At 20.6% G+C, this 14,692-nt stretch overlaps 1 protein-coding gene across 1 annotated transcript in view; it reads left to right on the top strand.

Moving 5' to 3' along the window:
• LOC117176159 (WD repeat-containing protein 6) overlaps positions 1-14,086 on the top strand; it is a 46,950-nt gene extending 32,864 nt beyond the window's left edge. The window contains exons 7-9 of the mRNA XM_033366245.1: positions 5,634-6,037; positions 13,694-13,856; positions 13,945-14,086. Coding sequence (XP_033222136.1) covers positions 5,634-6,037; positions 13,694-13,856; positions 13,945-14,008 — 631 coding nt within the window. The 3' untranslated portion in view covers positions 14,009-14,086. The remainder of the gene's footprint in view (positions 1-5,633; positions 6,038-13,693; positions 13,857-13,944) is intronic.
• The last annotated feature ends 606 nt before the right edge of the window (positions 14,087-14,692 follow it).

The following is a 14,692-nucleotide window of genomic DNA, read 5'->3' as shown; positions in this document are numbered from 1 at the left end:
TTGTTTTGTTAAAAATTCATCCATTTTGTTAAAATTTTTTATTTTTTTGGTAGAAAATTAATATATTTCGTTGAAAATTGCTCTTCTTGGTAAAAAATTCCACTGTTTGGTTTTAAAAATTTATATTTGTTGTTGAAAATTGATATCTTTTCTGGTAGGAAATTAATCTTTTGGTAGAAAACTAATCTTTCTCGTTGAAAATTCAACTGTTTAGACAAAATTTCAACTATTTGGTTTAAAATTCATTTCTTTTATTGAAAATTTGTCTAATTCGTTAGATAGTATATTTTTGATTGAAAATTTAATTGTTTTGTTAAAAATTCATCCATTTTGTTAAAATTTTTATTTTTTTGGTAGAAAATTAATATATTTCGTTGAAAATTTCTCTTCTTGGTAAAAAATACCATTGTTTGGTTAAAAATTTATATTTTTTGTTGAAAATTGATATCTTTTCTGGTAGGAAATTAATCTTTTGGTAGAAAACTAATCTCTCTCGTTGAAAATTCAACTGTTTATACAAAATTCAACTATTTGATTTAAAATTCGTTTCTTTTATTGAAAATTTGTCTTAATTCGTTAGAAAGTATGTTTTTGATTGAAAAATTTAATTGTTTTGTTAAAAATTCATCCATTTTGTTAAAATTTTTTATTTTTTTGGTAGAAAATTAATATATTTCGTTGAAAATTTCTCTTCTTGGTAAAAAATTCCACTGTTTGGTTAAAAATTTAGATTTTTTGTTGAAAATTAATATCTTTTTTGGTAGGAAATTAATCTTTTTTGTTGAAAATTCATCTTGTTGATTGAAAATGAACTGTTAGGTTAAAAATCATCCTTTTTGTTCAAAATTGGTCTTTTTGGTAGAAAATTAATCTTTCTCGTTGAAAATTCAAATTTTTAGAAAGAAATTCAACTATTTGATTTAAAATTCATTTCTTTTATTGAAAATTTGTCTGATTTGGTACAGAATCAATTTTCTTAATTTATATTTTCATTAAAAATTTATTTATTGCGTTAAAAACTCATCCATTTTGTTGAAAATTTGTCTTTTTCGAAAAAAATTCCACTTTTTGGTTAAAAATTTATATTTTTCATAGAAACTCGTATTTTTTTGGTAGTAAATTAATCTTTTTGCTAAAAATTCATCTTGTTGATAGAAAATGAACTATTTGGTTTAAAATTATATTACATTGTTAAAAATTGATTATTTTTTTGAATATTCATTATTTTAGTGGGAATATAATGTTTTTGGTTAAAAATGTATTTATTTCATTAACAATTCATCCATTTTCTTGAAAATTTTTCTTTTTTCCCTATAAAAAATCTTCTTTGTTAAAAACTCATATTCTGGTCCAAAAATTTAACTATTTCGTTTAAAATGAAACTATTTTAATGAAAATAAAATAATTTATTTTATTGAACATGTTTCTTCTTTGGTATCAAATTAATTATCTTATTTAAAAATTCATCTTTTTGGTTGAAAATTTAATTATTTTTTTTAATTCATCCATTTTGTTGAAATTTTTTATCTTTTTGGTATAAAATTAACATTTTTCGCTGAAAATTGCTCTTCTTGGTAAAAAAAATCCACTTTTTCAGTCAAATTTAATATATTTTGTTGAAAATTCATAACTTTTTTGATAGAAAAATTAATCTTTTTTGTTGAAAATTCATAATCTTGGTAAAAAAATCAATTATTTGGTTTAAAATTCATCTCTTTTGATAAAAGCTTGACCTGTTTGGTGTAAAATTAATGTTATTTTTTTTCAAATTCACATTTTTGGTTGAAAATTTAACTATTTGGTTCAGAATTGAACTACTTATTAAAAATTTATTATTTATTTTATTATTATATTTTTGGTTGAAAATTCAACTATTTGGATAAAAAATATTCCATTTTCATATAAATGTGTCTTGTTGAATGAAAAATTAATTTTCTTATTTGAAAATTTATTATATTTTAAAAAATTTTAATATTTGGTTTAAGATTCATCTGGTTTGCTAAAAATTCGTCTTGTTTAAGAAAAAATTAATCTCATTATTCAAAACATTTTCTTTACCCGTTGAAAATTTAAATATTTGGTTAAAAATTTGTCTTTTTGGTAGAAAATTAATTTTCTAACTTGAAAACTATTCTCTTTAGTTGAAATTTTTCAATATTTGGTTAAAAATTCAGCCATTTTGTTAAAAATTTGTTTTTGTTTTGTGTAGAAAACTAATCTTTATACATAAAAATTGAATTTTTTGGGTAAAAATTCAACTATTTGATAGAAAATCAAGCTTCTTATTGGAAAGTTTATCTTCTTGGTTAAAATTACTTTATTTTCTTAAAAATTTCTCTTTTTTGGTAGAAAATTGATCATTTTCCTTGAAAATTCACCTTCTGGTTAAAATTTTAAATCTTAGTTAAACATTTTTTTGTTGTTGAAAATTTTTCTTCTTGTGGTAGAAAATTAAACATCTTAGTTTAAAATTCAGCTTCTTGGTTAAAAATTTATATTTTTTGTTGAAGATTTATATCTTTCTTGGTGGGAAATTAATATTTTTTGCTGAAAATTCATTTTGTTGATTGAAAGTGAACTATTGGGTTTAAATTTAAATTAATTTTTTCAACATTTATTATTTTGATTGAAAATTCATTATTTCGGTAGAAAATTCATCTTTTTAGTTGAAAATTTAATTATTTCTTTAAAAATTCATCCATTTTGTTGAAAATTGGTCTTTTTGGTAGAAAAAATCTACGTTGAAAATTCTAATTCTTGGTTAAACATTCAACTATTTGAAAATTCATCACTTTTTATAGAAATTAATATATTTTTTGTTAGGAAATTAATCTTCTTGGTTAAATATTCATCTTTTTAGTTGAAAATTTAACAATTTGGTTAAAAATTCATCCATTTTGTTGAAAACTTGTCTTTTTTTTGGTAGAAAACTAATCTTTTATTTGAAAATTCAACTTTTTGAGTAAAAAAGCAACTTTTTGGTTTAAAATCATTTCTCTTAATGGAAATTTGTCTGATTTGGTGAAAAATCAATCTTCTTTTTTGAAAATTTGTATTTTTTTTCGGTAGAAAATTAATATTTTTAGTTGATAATTCATATCCTTTGAAAAAAATTCAACTATTTGGTTTAAAATTCCTATATTTTGTTAAAAAGTCATATCTTTTTTAGTAGGAAGTTAATTTTTTTTAGTTAAAAATTCATCTTTTTGGTTGAAAATTGAACTATTTGGTAGAAAATCAATCTTCTTTTCTAAAAATACAAATTTTTGGTTGAAACTTTACCTATTATATTATATTTATTTTATTAAAAATTTGTCTTTTTCGGTAGAAAATTAATCTTTTACATTGAAAATTCACATTCTTAGTTAAAAATTCAACTATTTGTTTTAAAATTGATCTCTTTTGATGCAAATGAATATCTTTTTTGTTAGTAAATTAACATTTATGGTTGAAAATTCAACTCTTTAGATTAAAATTTATTTCTTTTGATTGAAAATTGGTTTTGTTTAGTTTAAAATTAATCGTCTTATTTGAAAATTTATCTTTTGGGTTAAAAATTTAATTATTTCGTTAACAACTCATCTATTTTATTAAAAATTTGTCTTTTTGGTAGGAAATAATTTTTTTTTCGTTGAGAATTCGTCTTCTTGATAAAAATTCAACTACTTTGTTTAAAATCCATATATTTTGTTGTTGAATAAATTTATTTCTTTTTTGGTCTTTTTTGGTAGAAAACAAATCTTTTTCTTTAAAAATTCAACTATTTGGCTTAAGTTCATTTCTTTTATTGAAAATTTATCTTGTTTGGTATAAAATTAATGATCTTAGTTGAAAATTCATCTTTTTGGTTGAAAATTTAATTGTTTTTTTTAATTCATCTACTTTGTTGAAATTTTTTAAATCTTTTTAGTAGAAAATTAATATTTTTCATTGAAAATCACTGTTCATGGTAAAAAATTCCATTTTTTGGTTAAAAATATATATTTTTTTATTTAACATTCATATATTTTTTGGTAGGAAATTAATCTTTTTCGTTGAAAATTCAACTATTTGGATACAAATTATTCTATTTCGATATCAGTGTATCTTGTTTAGTGAAAAATTATTTATTTTATTTGAAAATTTATTGGTTGGTTAGATAATTTGAATATTTGGTTTAAAATTCATCTATTTTATTAAAAATTCGTCTTGTTTTATAAAAAATTAATCTCGTAATTCAAAAATTTATCTTTTCAGTTGAAAATTTAATTATTTGGTTAAAAATTCATCCATTTTGTTGAAAATTTTTATCTTTTTGTTAAAAAATTTATATTTTTTATTGAAAATCACTCTTCATGGTAAAAAATTCCATTTTTTTTGGTTAAAATTTTATATTTTTGGTAGGGAATTAATCTTTTTCGTTGAAAATTCATCTTTTTGATTGAAAATGAACTATTTGGTTAAAAATTCATCTTTTTTGTTGAAAATGGGTATTTTTTGGTAGAAAGGCAATCTTTTTATTTGAAAATTCATCTTTTTAGTTGAAAATAAATTTATTTTGTTAAAAATTAGTCTTTTTCGAAAGAAAATTCACAATCTTGGTCAAAAATTCAACTATTTTGTTTAAAATTAATCTTTTTTGATCCAATTTTGTCTTGTTTGGCATAAAATTAATCTTCTTATTAAAAATAATCATCTTTTTGTTTGAAAATTTAACTATTTGGCTCAAAATTGAGCTACATATTAAAAATTTATTATTTGTTTTATTTTAGTTATTTTATTATTATCTTTTTGTTTTAAAATTCAACTTTTTGGATAAGAATTATTCTATTTTGATATAAATATGTCTTGTTCAATGAAAAATTAATTTTCTTACTTGAAAATTTATTATTTTGTTTGAAAATTTTAATATTTGGTTTAAAATTCATCTATTTTGTTAAAAGTTCGTCTTGTTTGATAAAAAATTAATCTCTTTATTCAAAAATTTATTTTTTTGGTTGAAAATTCAACTATTTTATCAAATTTGAACTACTTTAGTAAGAGGTTTATTTGTTTATTTGTTTGAGATTCATCATTTTAGTTCAAAATTCATCTTTTGGATTGAAAATTGAACTATTTGTTTTAAAGTTTTGTTTTTTGTGTAGAGAATTTTTGGTTTGGTAGGAAATTAATCTTCTTATTTTAAAATTTATCGTTTTGTTTGAAAATTGTACTATTTAGTTAAAGGTTGAATAAATATTTCATGGTATTAAATTTAATCTTTAAACAAATTTCTGGAATTTTCAGAAGGATTTTTTTTTTTTTTTAGATTTTTATTGATTTTTTTCTGAATGGTAAGTAGCAAGTTTTCCTTTTTAACATTTTGATTAAATTCATGGTAAACAAATTTTTATTTTTAATTTTTTTTCTAAATTGGTGAAAAGAAACTTTTTATTTTTAACATTTTTATTGAGTGAGCAGGTAAAAAATGTTGTTTTTCAAGTGCTTCAATTTTGATTTTTTAGGCTTCGAATTTTTTAAATTGAATGACCATGCAAAAATTTTCCTGATCTCAAAAACCCGAGGATTTTTTTCCTCGATTAAAACGGCTACCCCGAATTAATAAAATAATTGTTGAATCTCAAATTTTTTATTTGTGATAATTTATTTTTCAGAATATTTTCATTTAACAGAGACGATCTCAAACTGAAAATAGAAAATACTATTGAATATAGTCGTTGCATTTTGAAAGTGCATTCATTTACACACGAGGATAATTTAATTGTACTGACAATGGCGACCGATGGTATTATAAACTTTTGGAATTTTAGTTTTATAAAAAATCAGGAGAAGGAAAAAGAGCTTCCGAAACCTTTTACGAAAATCCATATACATCAATCGGGCATTAACAGTTTTGATTTAGAAAAAGTTGATGGGAATTATTTATTAGTGAGCGGAGGCGATGATAATTTACTTAGCCTGATTGTTTTTAATTTAATTCTCCTTGAAAACGGAAACTTATCGGCTCAAATTGTAAATAAATGGAATTCCTCGACTTGTCATTGCGCACAAATAACAGGTTGGTATTTAATTTTAATTTTTCCGTGCATTTCTGTCCTTAAAATTAATTAATGTTTCATTTTTATTATGTTTGATGTTATTAATTTTTTGTCCACATGATCTTATATAATTTATTTAAATATTGTTATACAATATTTAATATTTTTTAAATATTTCCCCTTTTCCCCGCTTTTTAGAAGGTTTTTGTTAAAAATTTATCTTTTTTATTGAAAATTTAACTATTTAGGTAAAAATTTAATATTTTTTAGTTAAAAATTGAACCATTTGGTTGAAAATTAATCTGTTTTGGTTAAAGATTCAGATATTTTGTTGAAAATACTTATTTTTTGGTGAACTGTTTTTTATTTAAATTAAAAACTTTCTTGCGTGAAATATCAACTATTACAGGCTTCGATCACAAATCATCTTTTTTAATTTAAAATTCAACTACTTGGTTAAAAATAGAACGCCTTTGTTATAAATTAATGTTTTTTTGGTTGAAGATTTTTTTTCAGTTGAAAATGCATCGTTTTTGTTTTTAAGTTAATCTACTTTTTAATTTCTTTTTGTTGTTGGTTGGTACCAATTTTTTTAACTATTCTATTTTTTATTGAAAATTTATCTTTTCCAGTTGAAGATTTATGCATTTGATTAAAAACTCGCATTTCTTAGTTAAATTTAACCGGTTTTTTATTTTTATCTAAAATATATTGAAATGTGAACTATTACATATTTTGTTAAAAAATAATCTTTTTAGTTTAAAGTTCAACTACTTGATTAAAAGTAGAACTCCTTTGAAAAAATTTAATTTTTTGTTGGTTGAAGATATTTTTTAAGTTGGAAATGAATCGCTTTTGTCGAAAATTAAACTACTTTTTTTAATTCGTTTATTTTTTTATTTTTTGTGGGAATGAATTTTTTTAACTATTCTATTTTTAGTGGAAAATTGATGTTTTTATTGAAAAATTAACTATTTTGTTGATTCTTTTAAACTAAAAATGAAAATTTTTCATTTTTGCTTGAAAATTTATCTTTTTTGGTCGAAAATTCAACTTTGTGATTAAAAATAATTATTTTTTTTGCTGATTCATCTTTTTTAGTAACAAGTTAATGCATTTTCTTGAAAATTTGTATTTTTGAGCCAAAAAATTGGCTTTTGATTGAAAATTCAACTATTTGGTTAAAAATGAATTTTTTTGGTTAAAGATATTTTTTAAACCAGAAATCCAAGTGTTCTATTTTTGTTTGAAAATGTATTTTTATTAGTTGAAAATTCATTTGTTTTTTAAAAATCATCTTAGTTTAAAAATTTAACTATTTTGGTTCAAAAATTAACTATTTTGTTGATTCTTTTAAACCAAAAATGAAACTTTTTCATTTTTGCTGGACAATTTATTTTTTTTTTTTTTGGTCGAAAATTCAAGTCTGTGATTGAAAATTTTTTTTGCTGATGAATTATCTTTTTTACTAACAAGTTAATGTATTTTCTTGAAAATTTGTATTTTTGGACCAAAAAAATCTTCTTTTTAGTTGAAAATTAAACTATTTGGCTAAAATTTTTTTTTCGGTTAAAGATATTTTTTTAGCTGAAAATGAATCGCTTTTGTCGAAAATTAAACTACATTTTTAATTTATTTTTTTATTTTTTGTTAGAATAAATTTTTTTGACTATTCTATTTTTGGTTGAAAATTGATGTTTTTATTGAAAATTAATCTTTTTTGGTTGAAAGTTTATGTATTTTGTTCCAAATTTTCCTTTCTAAGGAGAAAATTAATCTTTTTTTTTGAAAATTCATTTATTTTGCTCAAAAATTGACTTTTTTGTGTTGGAAATTCAATTAATTTGGTCGAAAATTAAACTATTTGGTTAAAAATTCATTTTTTTGTTGAAAATTTAAGTATTTTGTTCATTATTTTAAACTAAAAACGAAACTTTTTCATGTTTGCTTGCAAATTTATCTTTGTTGTTCGAAAATTTAACTTTGTGATTAAAAATTAATTTTTTTTGGCCGATGATTCATCTTTTTTAATAACAAGTTAATGTATTTTCTTGAAAATTTTTATTGTTGGGCAAAAAAAAATCATCCTTTTGGTTGATAATTCAACTATTTGATTAAAATTTTGTTTTTGGGTGAAAATAAATTTTTTTAAACTGGAAATCTTAATTTTATATTTATGTTAGAACATTTATCTTTATCAGTTGAAAATTCATTCATTTTTAAACAAATCGTCAGCTTTGGTTGAAAATTTAACTATTTCGTTTAAAAAATTAACTATTTCGTTCAAAATACATTTTTTTAATCAATCCTTCGAAACTGGAAACCAAAAATGATTTTTTTTCTTAAAAATTAACTATTATATTAAAAAAATTAATTTTCTTTAACCGAAAATGTAACTCATTCATTTTTGCTTGAAAATTTATATTTTTTGGTCGAAAATTAAACTTTTTGTGTAAAAATTCAGTTTGCTTATGATTAACCTTTCTTAATAAAAACTTTATTTATTTTGTTGAAAATATGTCTTTTTGACTGAAAAATTCTTCTTTTTGGTTAAAAATTTATTTTATTTTGTTAAAGATATTTTTTCAGTTGAAAGTGAATAGCTTTGTTTGAAAATTAAGCTATTTTTTTTAATTCGTTTTTTTGTTGTTGTTCGAATCAATTATTTTAACTATTCGATTTTTGGTTGAAAATTGATGTTTTTATTGAAAATTAATCTTTTTCTTTTTTAATCTTTTTGCTTGAAAATTTATCTTTGTCGGTCGAAAATTCAACTTTTTGATTAAAAATTTATTATTTTTTTTTGGGCTGATATGAAAAATTCTTGAAAATATGTATTTTTGGGACAAAAAAAATCGTCTTCTTGGTTAAAAATTCACTTATTTGGTTAAAAATTGTGTTGGTTAAAGATATTTTTTCAGTTGAAAATAAATCGCTTTTGTCGAAAATTAAACTATTTTCTTGAATTCGTTTATTTTTTGTTGAAGTCAGTTTTTTTAACTATTCTATTTTTGGTTTAAAACTTATGTTTTTATTGAAAATTAATCTTTTTCACTTGGAAATTTAACTAACTAATTAAGAACTACTTTTTTTCGAAAATTAATCTTTTTTTTTTTGTAGTTGAAAGTTCATGTATTTTGTTCAAAATTTTCCTTTTTGAGTAGAAATTGAATTTTTTTTGTTAAAAATTAATTATTTTGTTCAAAACTCGACTTTTTTTGTTGGAAATTCAACTAATTTCGTCGAAAATTAAACTATTTAGTTAAACATTCATTTTTTTGGTTGAAAATTAAACTAATTTGTTGATTCCTTTTAAACTAAAAATTAAACTTTTTCATTTTGGCTTGAAAATTTATCTTTTTTGATCGAAAGTTCAACTTTGTTATTACAAAGTAACTTTTTTGGCTGATAATTCATCTTCCTTAGTAACAAGTTAATGTATTATCTGGAAAATTTCTATTTTTGGGCAAAAAAGTCGACTTTTTGGTAGAAAATTAAATTATTTGCTTAAAAATTCATTTTTTTGGTTAAAAATAATTTTTTTTTTAATTTGGAAATCTTTTTTTTCTATTCATGTTTGAACATTTATCTTTATAAGTTGAAAATTCATTCATTTTTTTAAAAACTGTTCATCTTTGGTTGAAAATTTAAATATTTTGGTTCAAAAATTAACCATTTCATTAAAAATTCTTTTTTTTTAATTAATCCTTCAAACTGGAAATATAACTATTCTATTTTTTGCTTAAAGATTTGTCATTTTTTGTTGAAAATTCAACTTATCTGGATGAAAATTAATTTATTTGGTTTAAAGACGTCTTTTTGGATTGAAAATTCCACTGTGTTGGTCGAAAATTCTACTATTTTGACCAAAATTAATTTTTTTATTCAAAATTAAAATATTATATTGAATTTATAAAAAAAAATAATTCTCTTTAACCAAAAATGCAACTCATTCATTTTTGCTTGAAAATTTATCTTTTTTGGTCGAAAATTCAACTTTTTGGTTAAAAAATAATCTATTTTGTAGAAAATTTTCTTTTTGGTGAAAAATGCATCATTTTGGTTGGGAATTCAACTATTTGGTTCAAAATTCATTTTTTAGTTGAACATTAATGTTCTTAAACTAAATATTTATCTATTCCATTTTTGCTGAAAAATAAAATTTTTAATTTAAAATTTAACTATTTTGTTGAAAGTACGTTCTTTTCGGTTTAAAATTAATTTTATTATTTAAAAATGTTACTTATATATTTTTGCTTTAAAATGTATCTTTTTCAGTTGTAAATTCATTTGTTTTATTTAAAACTCTTATTTTTGTGTTGAAAATTCAATTATTTTGGACGAAAATTTAACGATTTGTTAAAAAATCAAGACAATTGCATATTTGTCATCTTTTAGAGGTACACAATTGAACTATTTTGTTAAAAAATTATCTTTTTTGGTTTAAAAATACAAATATTCTATAGAAAATTTTCTTGCGGTTGAAAATTGATTATTTGTTAAAACTAAAAATGTAACTATTCCATTTTTTCCTTGAAAATGTGTCTTTTTTTTTGTTGTCTAAAATTCCACTTTTTGGGTAAAAGTTTACTTTTTTGTTCTTATCTAAAAAATTAATATTTTTAGATATAGATTCATCATTTGAGTTAAAAGTTTAATTGCTTGTTTGTAAATTAAGTTTTTTGGGGTCAATTCAAATTTTCGGTTGGAAAATTCATCTGTTTTTTAGAAAATTCGTCTTTTCGAATGAAAATTCAATTATTTATTTGAAAGTATAACTATTTGGTAGAAATTTGATTACTTTTTGTTGAAAATGTAACTTTTTAAAATAAAAATTCTTCTTCATTGGCTCAAAACTTAGAACTTTTGATGAAAATTCATCTTTTTAGTTTAAAATTCATATTATTTAGTTGGAAATTAAACTATTTTGTCGAAAGTTGAACTACTTTCATTAAATTTTTTCTGTTGACAATTGATCACTTTTGTTAAAAATTCATCTTTTAGCTTGAAAATGTAACTATTATGTTAAAAATTCATTTTATTTAGTTCAAAATTAATTTTTCAATTTGAAAATTAAAAGTTTCCTTTTTTTGTTGAAAATTGTATTTTTTAGTTAAAAATTCATATTTTTTAGTTAAAAATTCAACTATTTTGTCGAAAGTTGAACTACTTTCATTAAATTTTTTTCTGTTCACAATTCATCACTTTTGTTGAAAATTAATTTTTTAGCTTGTTCAAGATTCGTTTTATTTAGTTAAAAACTAATTTTCCAATTTCAAAATTAAAAGTTTCCCTTTTTTGTTGAAAATTTATATTATTAAATTAAAAATTTAACTATTTGATTAAAAATTTACGTATTTTGTTTAAAATGCGTCTTTTTGGTGTAGAATTAATGCTCCTGGTCGAAAATGAAAATTAATCTTTTTTAGTTTAAAATTGATATTTTTCAGTTGAAAATGTAACTATCTTGTGAAAAATTAGTTTTATTTAGTTCAAAATTAATTTTTTAATTTGAAAATTAAAATTTTCCATTTTTTGTTGAAAATTTATATTTTTTTAGTTAAAAATTCAACTATTTGATTAAAAATTCACGTGTTTTGTAAAAAATGCGTCTTTTTGGTGTAGAATTAATGCTCCTGGTCGAAAATGAAAATTAATCTTTTTTAGTTTAAAATTGATATTTTTCAGTTGAAAATGTAACTAACTATCTTGTGAAAAATTAGTTTTGTTTAGTTCAAAATGAATTTTTTAATTTTAAAATTAAAAGTTTCCCTTTTTTGTTGAAAATTTATATTTTTTTAGTTAAAAATTCAACTATTTGATTAAAAATTCACGTGTTTTGTAAAAAATGCGTCTTTTTCGCGTAGAATTAATGCTCCTGGTCGAAAATGAAAATTAATCTTTTTTAGTTTAAAATTGATATTTTTCAGTTGAAAATGTAACTAACTATCTTGTGAAAAATTAGTTTTATTTAGTTCAAAATTAATTTTTTAATTTGAAAAGTAAAATTTTCCATTTTTTGTTGAAAATTTATATTTTTTTTAGTTAAAAATTCAACTATTTGATTAAAAATTCACGTGTTTTGTTAAAAATGCGTCTTTTTGGTGTAGAATTAATGCTCCTGATCGAAATTGAAAATTAATCTTTTTTAGTTTAAAATTAATATTTTTCAGTTGAAAATGTAACTAACTATCTTGTGAAAAATTAGTTTTGTTTAGTTCAAAATGAATTTTTTAATTTTAAAATTAAAAGTTTCCCTTTTTTGTTGAAAATTTACATTCTTTTTTAAGAGTTTAACTATTTGATTAGAAATTAACGTATTTTGTTACAAATGCGTCTTTTTCGGGTTTAAAAATTCGTTCTATTTAGTTCAAAATTAATTTTTTAATTTAAAAATTAAAATTTTCCATTTTTTTTTGAAAATTTATATTTTTTCATTTAAAAATTCAACTATTTGATTAAAAATTCACGTATTTTGTAAAAAATGCGTCTTTTTGGTGTAGAATTAATGCTCCTGGTCGAAAATGAAAATTAATCTTTTTTAGTTTAAAATTGATATTTTTCAGTTGAAAATGTAACTAACTATCTTGTGAAAAATTAGTTTTATTTAGTTCAAAATTAATTTTTTAATTTGAAAAGTAAAATTTTCCATTTTTTGTTGAAAATTTACGTTCTTATTTAAGAGTTTAACTATTTGTTTAGAAATTAACGTATTTTGTTACAAATGCGTCTTTTTCGGGTTTAAAAATTCGTTCTATTTAGTTCAAAATTAATTTTTTAATTTAAAAATTTTCCATTTTTTGTTGAAAATTTATATTTTTTTAGTTAAAAAATCAACTATGTGATTAAAAATTCACGTATTTTATTAAAAATGCGTTTTTTTTTTGGTGTAGATTTAATGCTTTTGGTTGAAAATGAGACTATTTGGTGAGAAAATTATCTATTTTGTGGAAAATTGGTCTTTTTGTAGAAAATAAATTTTTTTTGTTAAAATTCAACATTTTCTTTAAAAATTAATTTTTTTGGTCTTTTTGGGAAGAAAATTAATCTTCTTTTTTGATCATTCGTCTTTTTTTTTGTAAATTTTACTATTTGGTTCTAAATTTTACATTTAAATTTATTTTTTTTATATTTAAATTTACATTTAAAACTTACCTGTGTTCTAAAATATTCGACTTTTTAGCTTAAAAACTCAACTTTTCAACTGAAAATTCTCTTTTTGTTTGCGCGTGGAAAATTTAACGTCTCAGCTTTTCAAATTGAATTGAATGTGGCATCTACATAAATATCATTTAAAACAATTTATTCCCCTATTTTTTTCTCAAAAATCAGCCTATTTTCCCTGTTTTGAAATCATTTTTGGCTGTCAAGTCTGATATTAATTTTACTCTAAAGTTGTGAAAAAAAATTTATTTGGCTCTGCTGGGATTCGAACCCAGGTTGTCGCATTATCGTTCCAGTGTTTTTAGAAGGTCGGTTGCTCTGAATAAAAGTACCAGACTGGAAATCTGAAGACTTAGGTTCGAATCCCAGCGGAAAAAAATTTTTTTTACGACCTAATAATAAAAAAAAAACAACTAATATCAAACATATATTTTTTTTAAATTTACGTATACATATAAAAATCTAGTTAACATTAGAATATCAAATATAAATTAAATTTTTATCCTCTGCAGGTGTAAAATTCTGCGAAGGAAAACTATATAGCACTAGTACCGATCAAAAAGTTATTGTACACAAATATTTTTACAAAAATATGGAATTATCCGTAATAAAAGAGAATGAAATCATCACTTGTGTGTCTGATGTTCAAGGCATTACTTTGTGTGCAAGTGATGAGTAAGTTAAGAGTAATTTAATTACTTCATTGTTTACAAAACTGCTTCATATTTTAGGAATTTAAATATAATTTTTGTTTTTTTTTCAGACTTGGTGACACACTCATATGTACATATGGAAAAGGAATTGAGTTTCTTGTTGATAAAAAATAAAATAATAACCGATACTTTTGTAAAAATTTAATATCGAATTTTTACCAAATTTGTGTAAATAAATGCGTTACAATAAATAAATCGGCAAGAAAGTTACTGATAGATAAAAAAAAATTTTTTTATTAAACTTTGACCCGATTTCTCTAGAATTGGCCAAAATTATATAATATCGGAAATTACGTTAACAATTTGATTACAAATTCGTTTTTTTTTTAATTGAAAATATAACTCTTTGATTTTTAGTTGAAAACCCATTTTTTTATTTATTAATATTTAATTATTTTGTGCAAAATGTATCTATTTTGGTGAGAAATCATCTTTTTAGTAGAAAATTAGTATTTTTTGTTGATAATTAACTTTTTAGTTGAACAATAATATTTATAATATATTAATAATATTTGTTTATCAATTTTGTATAGAATATCCATCTTTTTTTGGTAAATATTCAACTATTTTATTAAAAATTCATGTATTTTGTTAATAACACAAATTTTTTGCTAGAAAATTAATCTTTTTGATTAAAAATGTACCTTTTTGGTTAAAAATTTTACTGATTTGTTGTAAATTAGTTTTTTTATATTTAAAATTAGTCTTTAAATGAAGAATTTACCTATTCAATTTTTTTAAAATCCATTTGTTTATTAAGATTAAATTATTTTAATGGAAATTCATGTATTTTGTTAA

This window comes from Belonocnema kinseyi, chromosome 7, assembly GCF_010883055.1.
Source record: "Belonocnema kinseyi isolate 2016_QV_RU_SX_M_011 chromosome 7, B_treatae_v1, whole genome shotgun sequence".
NCBI lineage: Eukaryota > Metazoa > Arthropoda > Insecta > Hymenoptera > Cynipidae > Belonocnema > Belonocnema kinseyi.
This window is presented reverse-complemented; position numbering and strand designations above follow the sequence as displayed.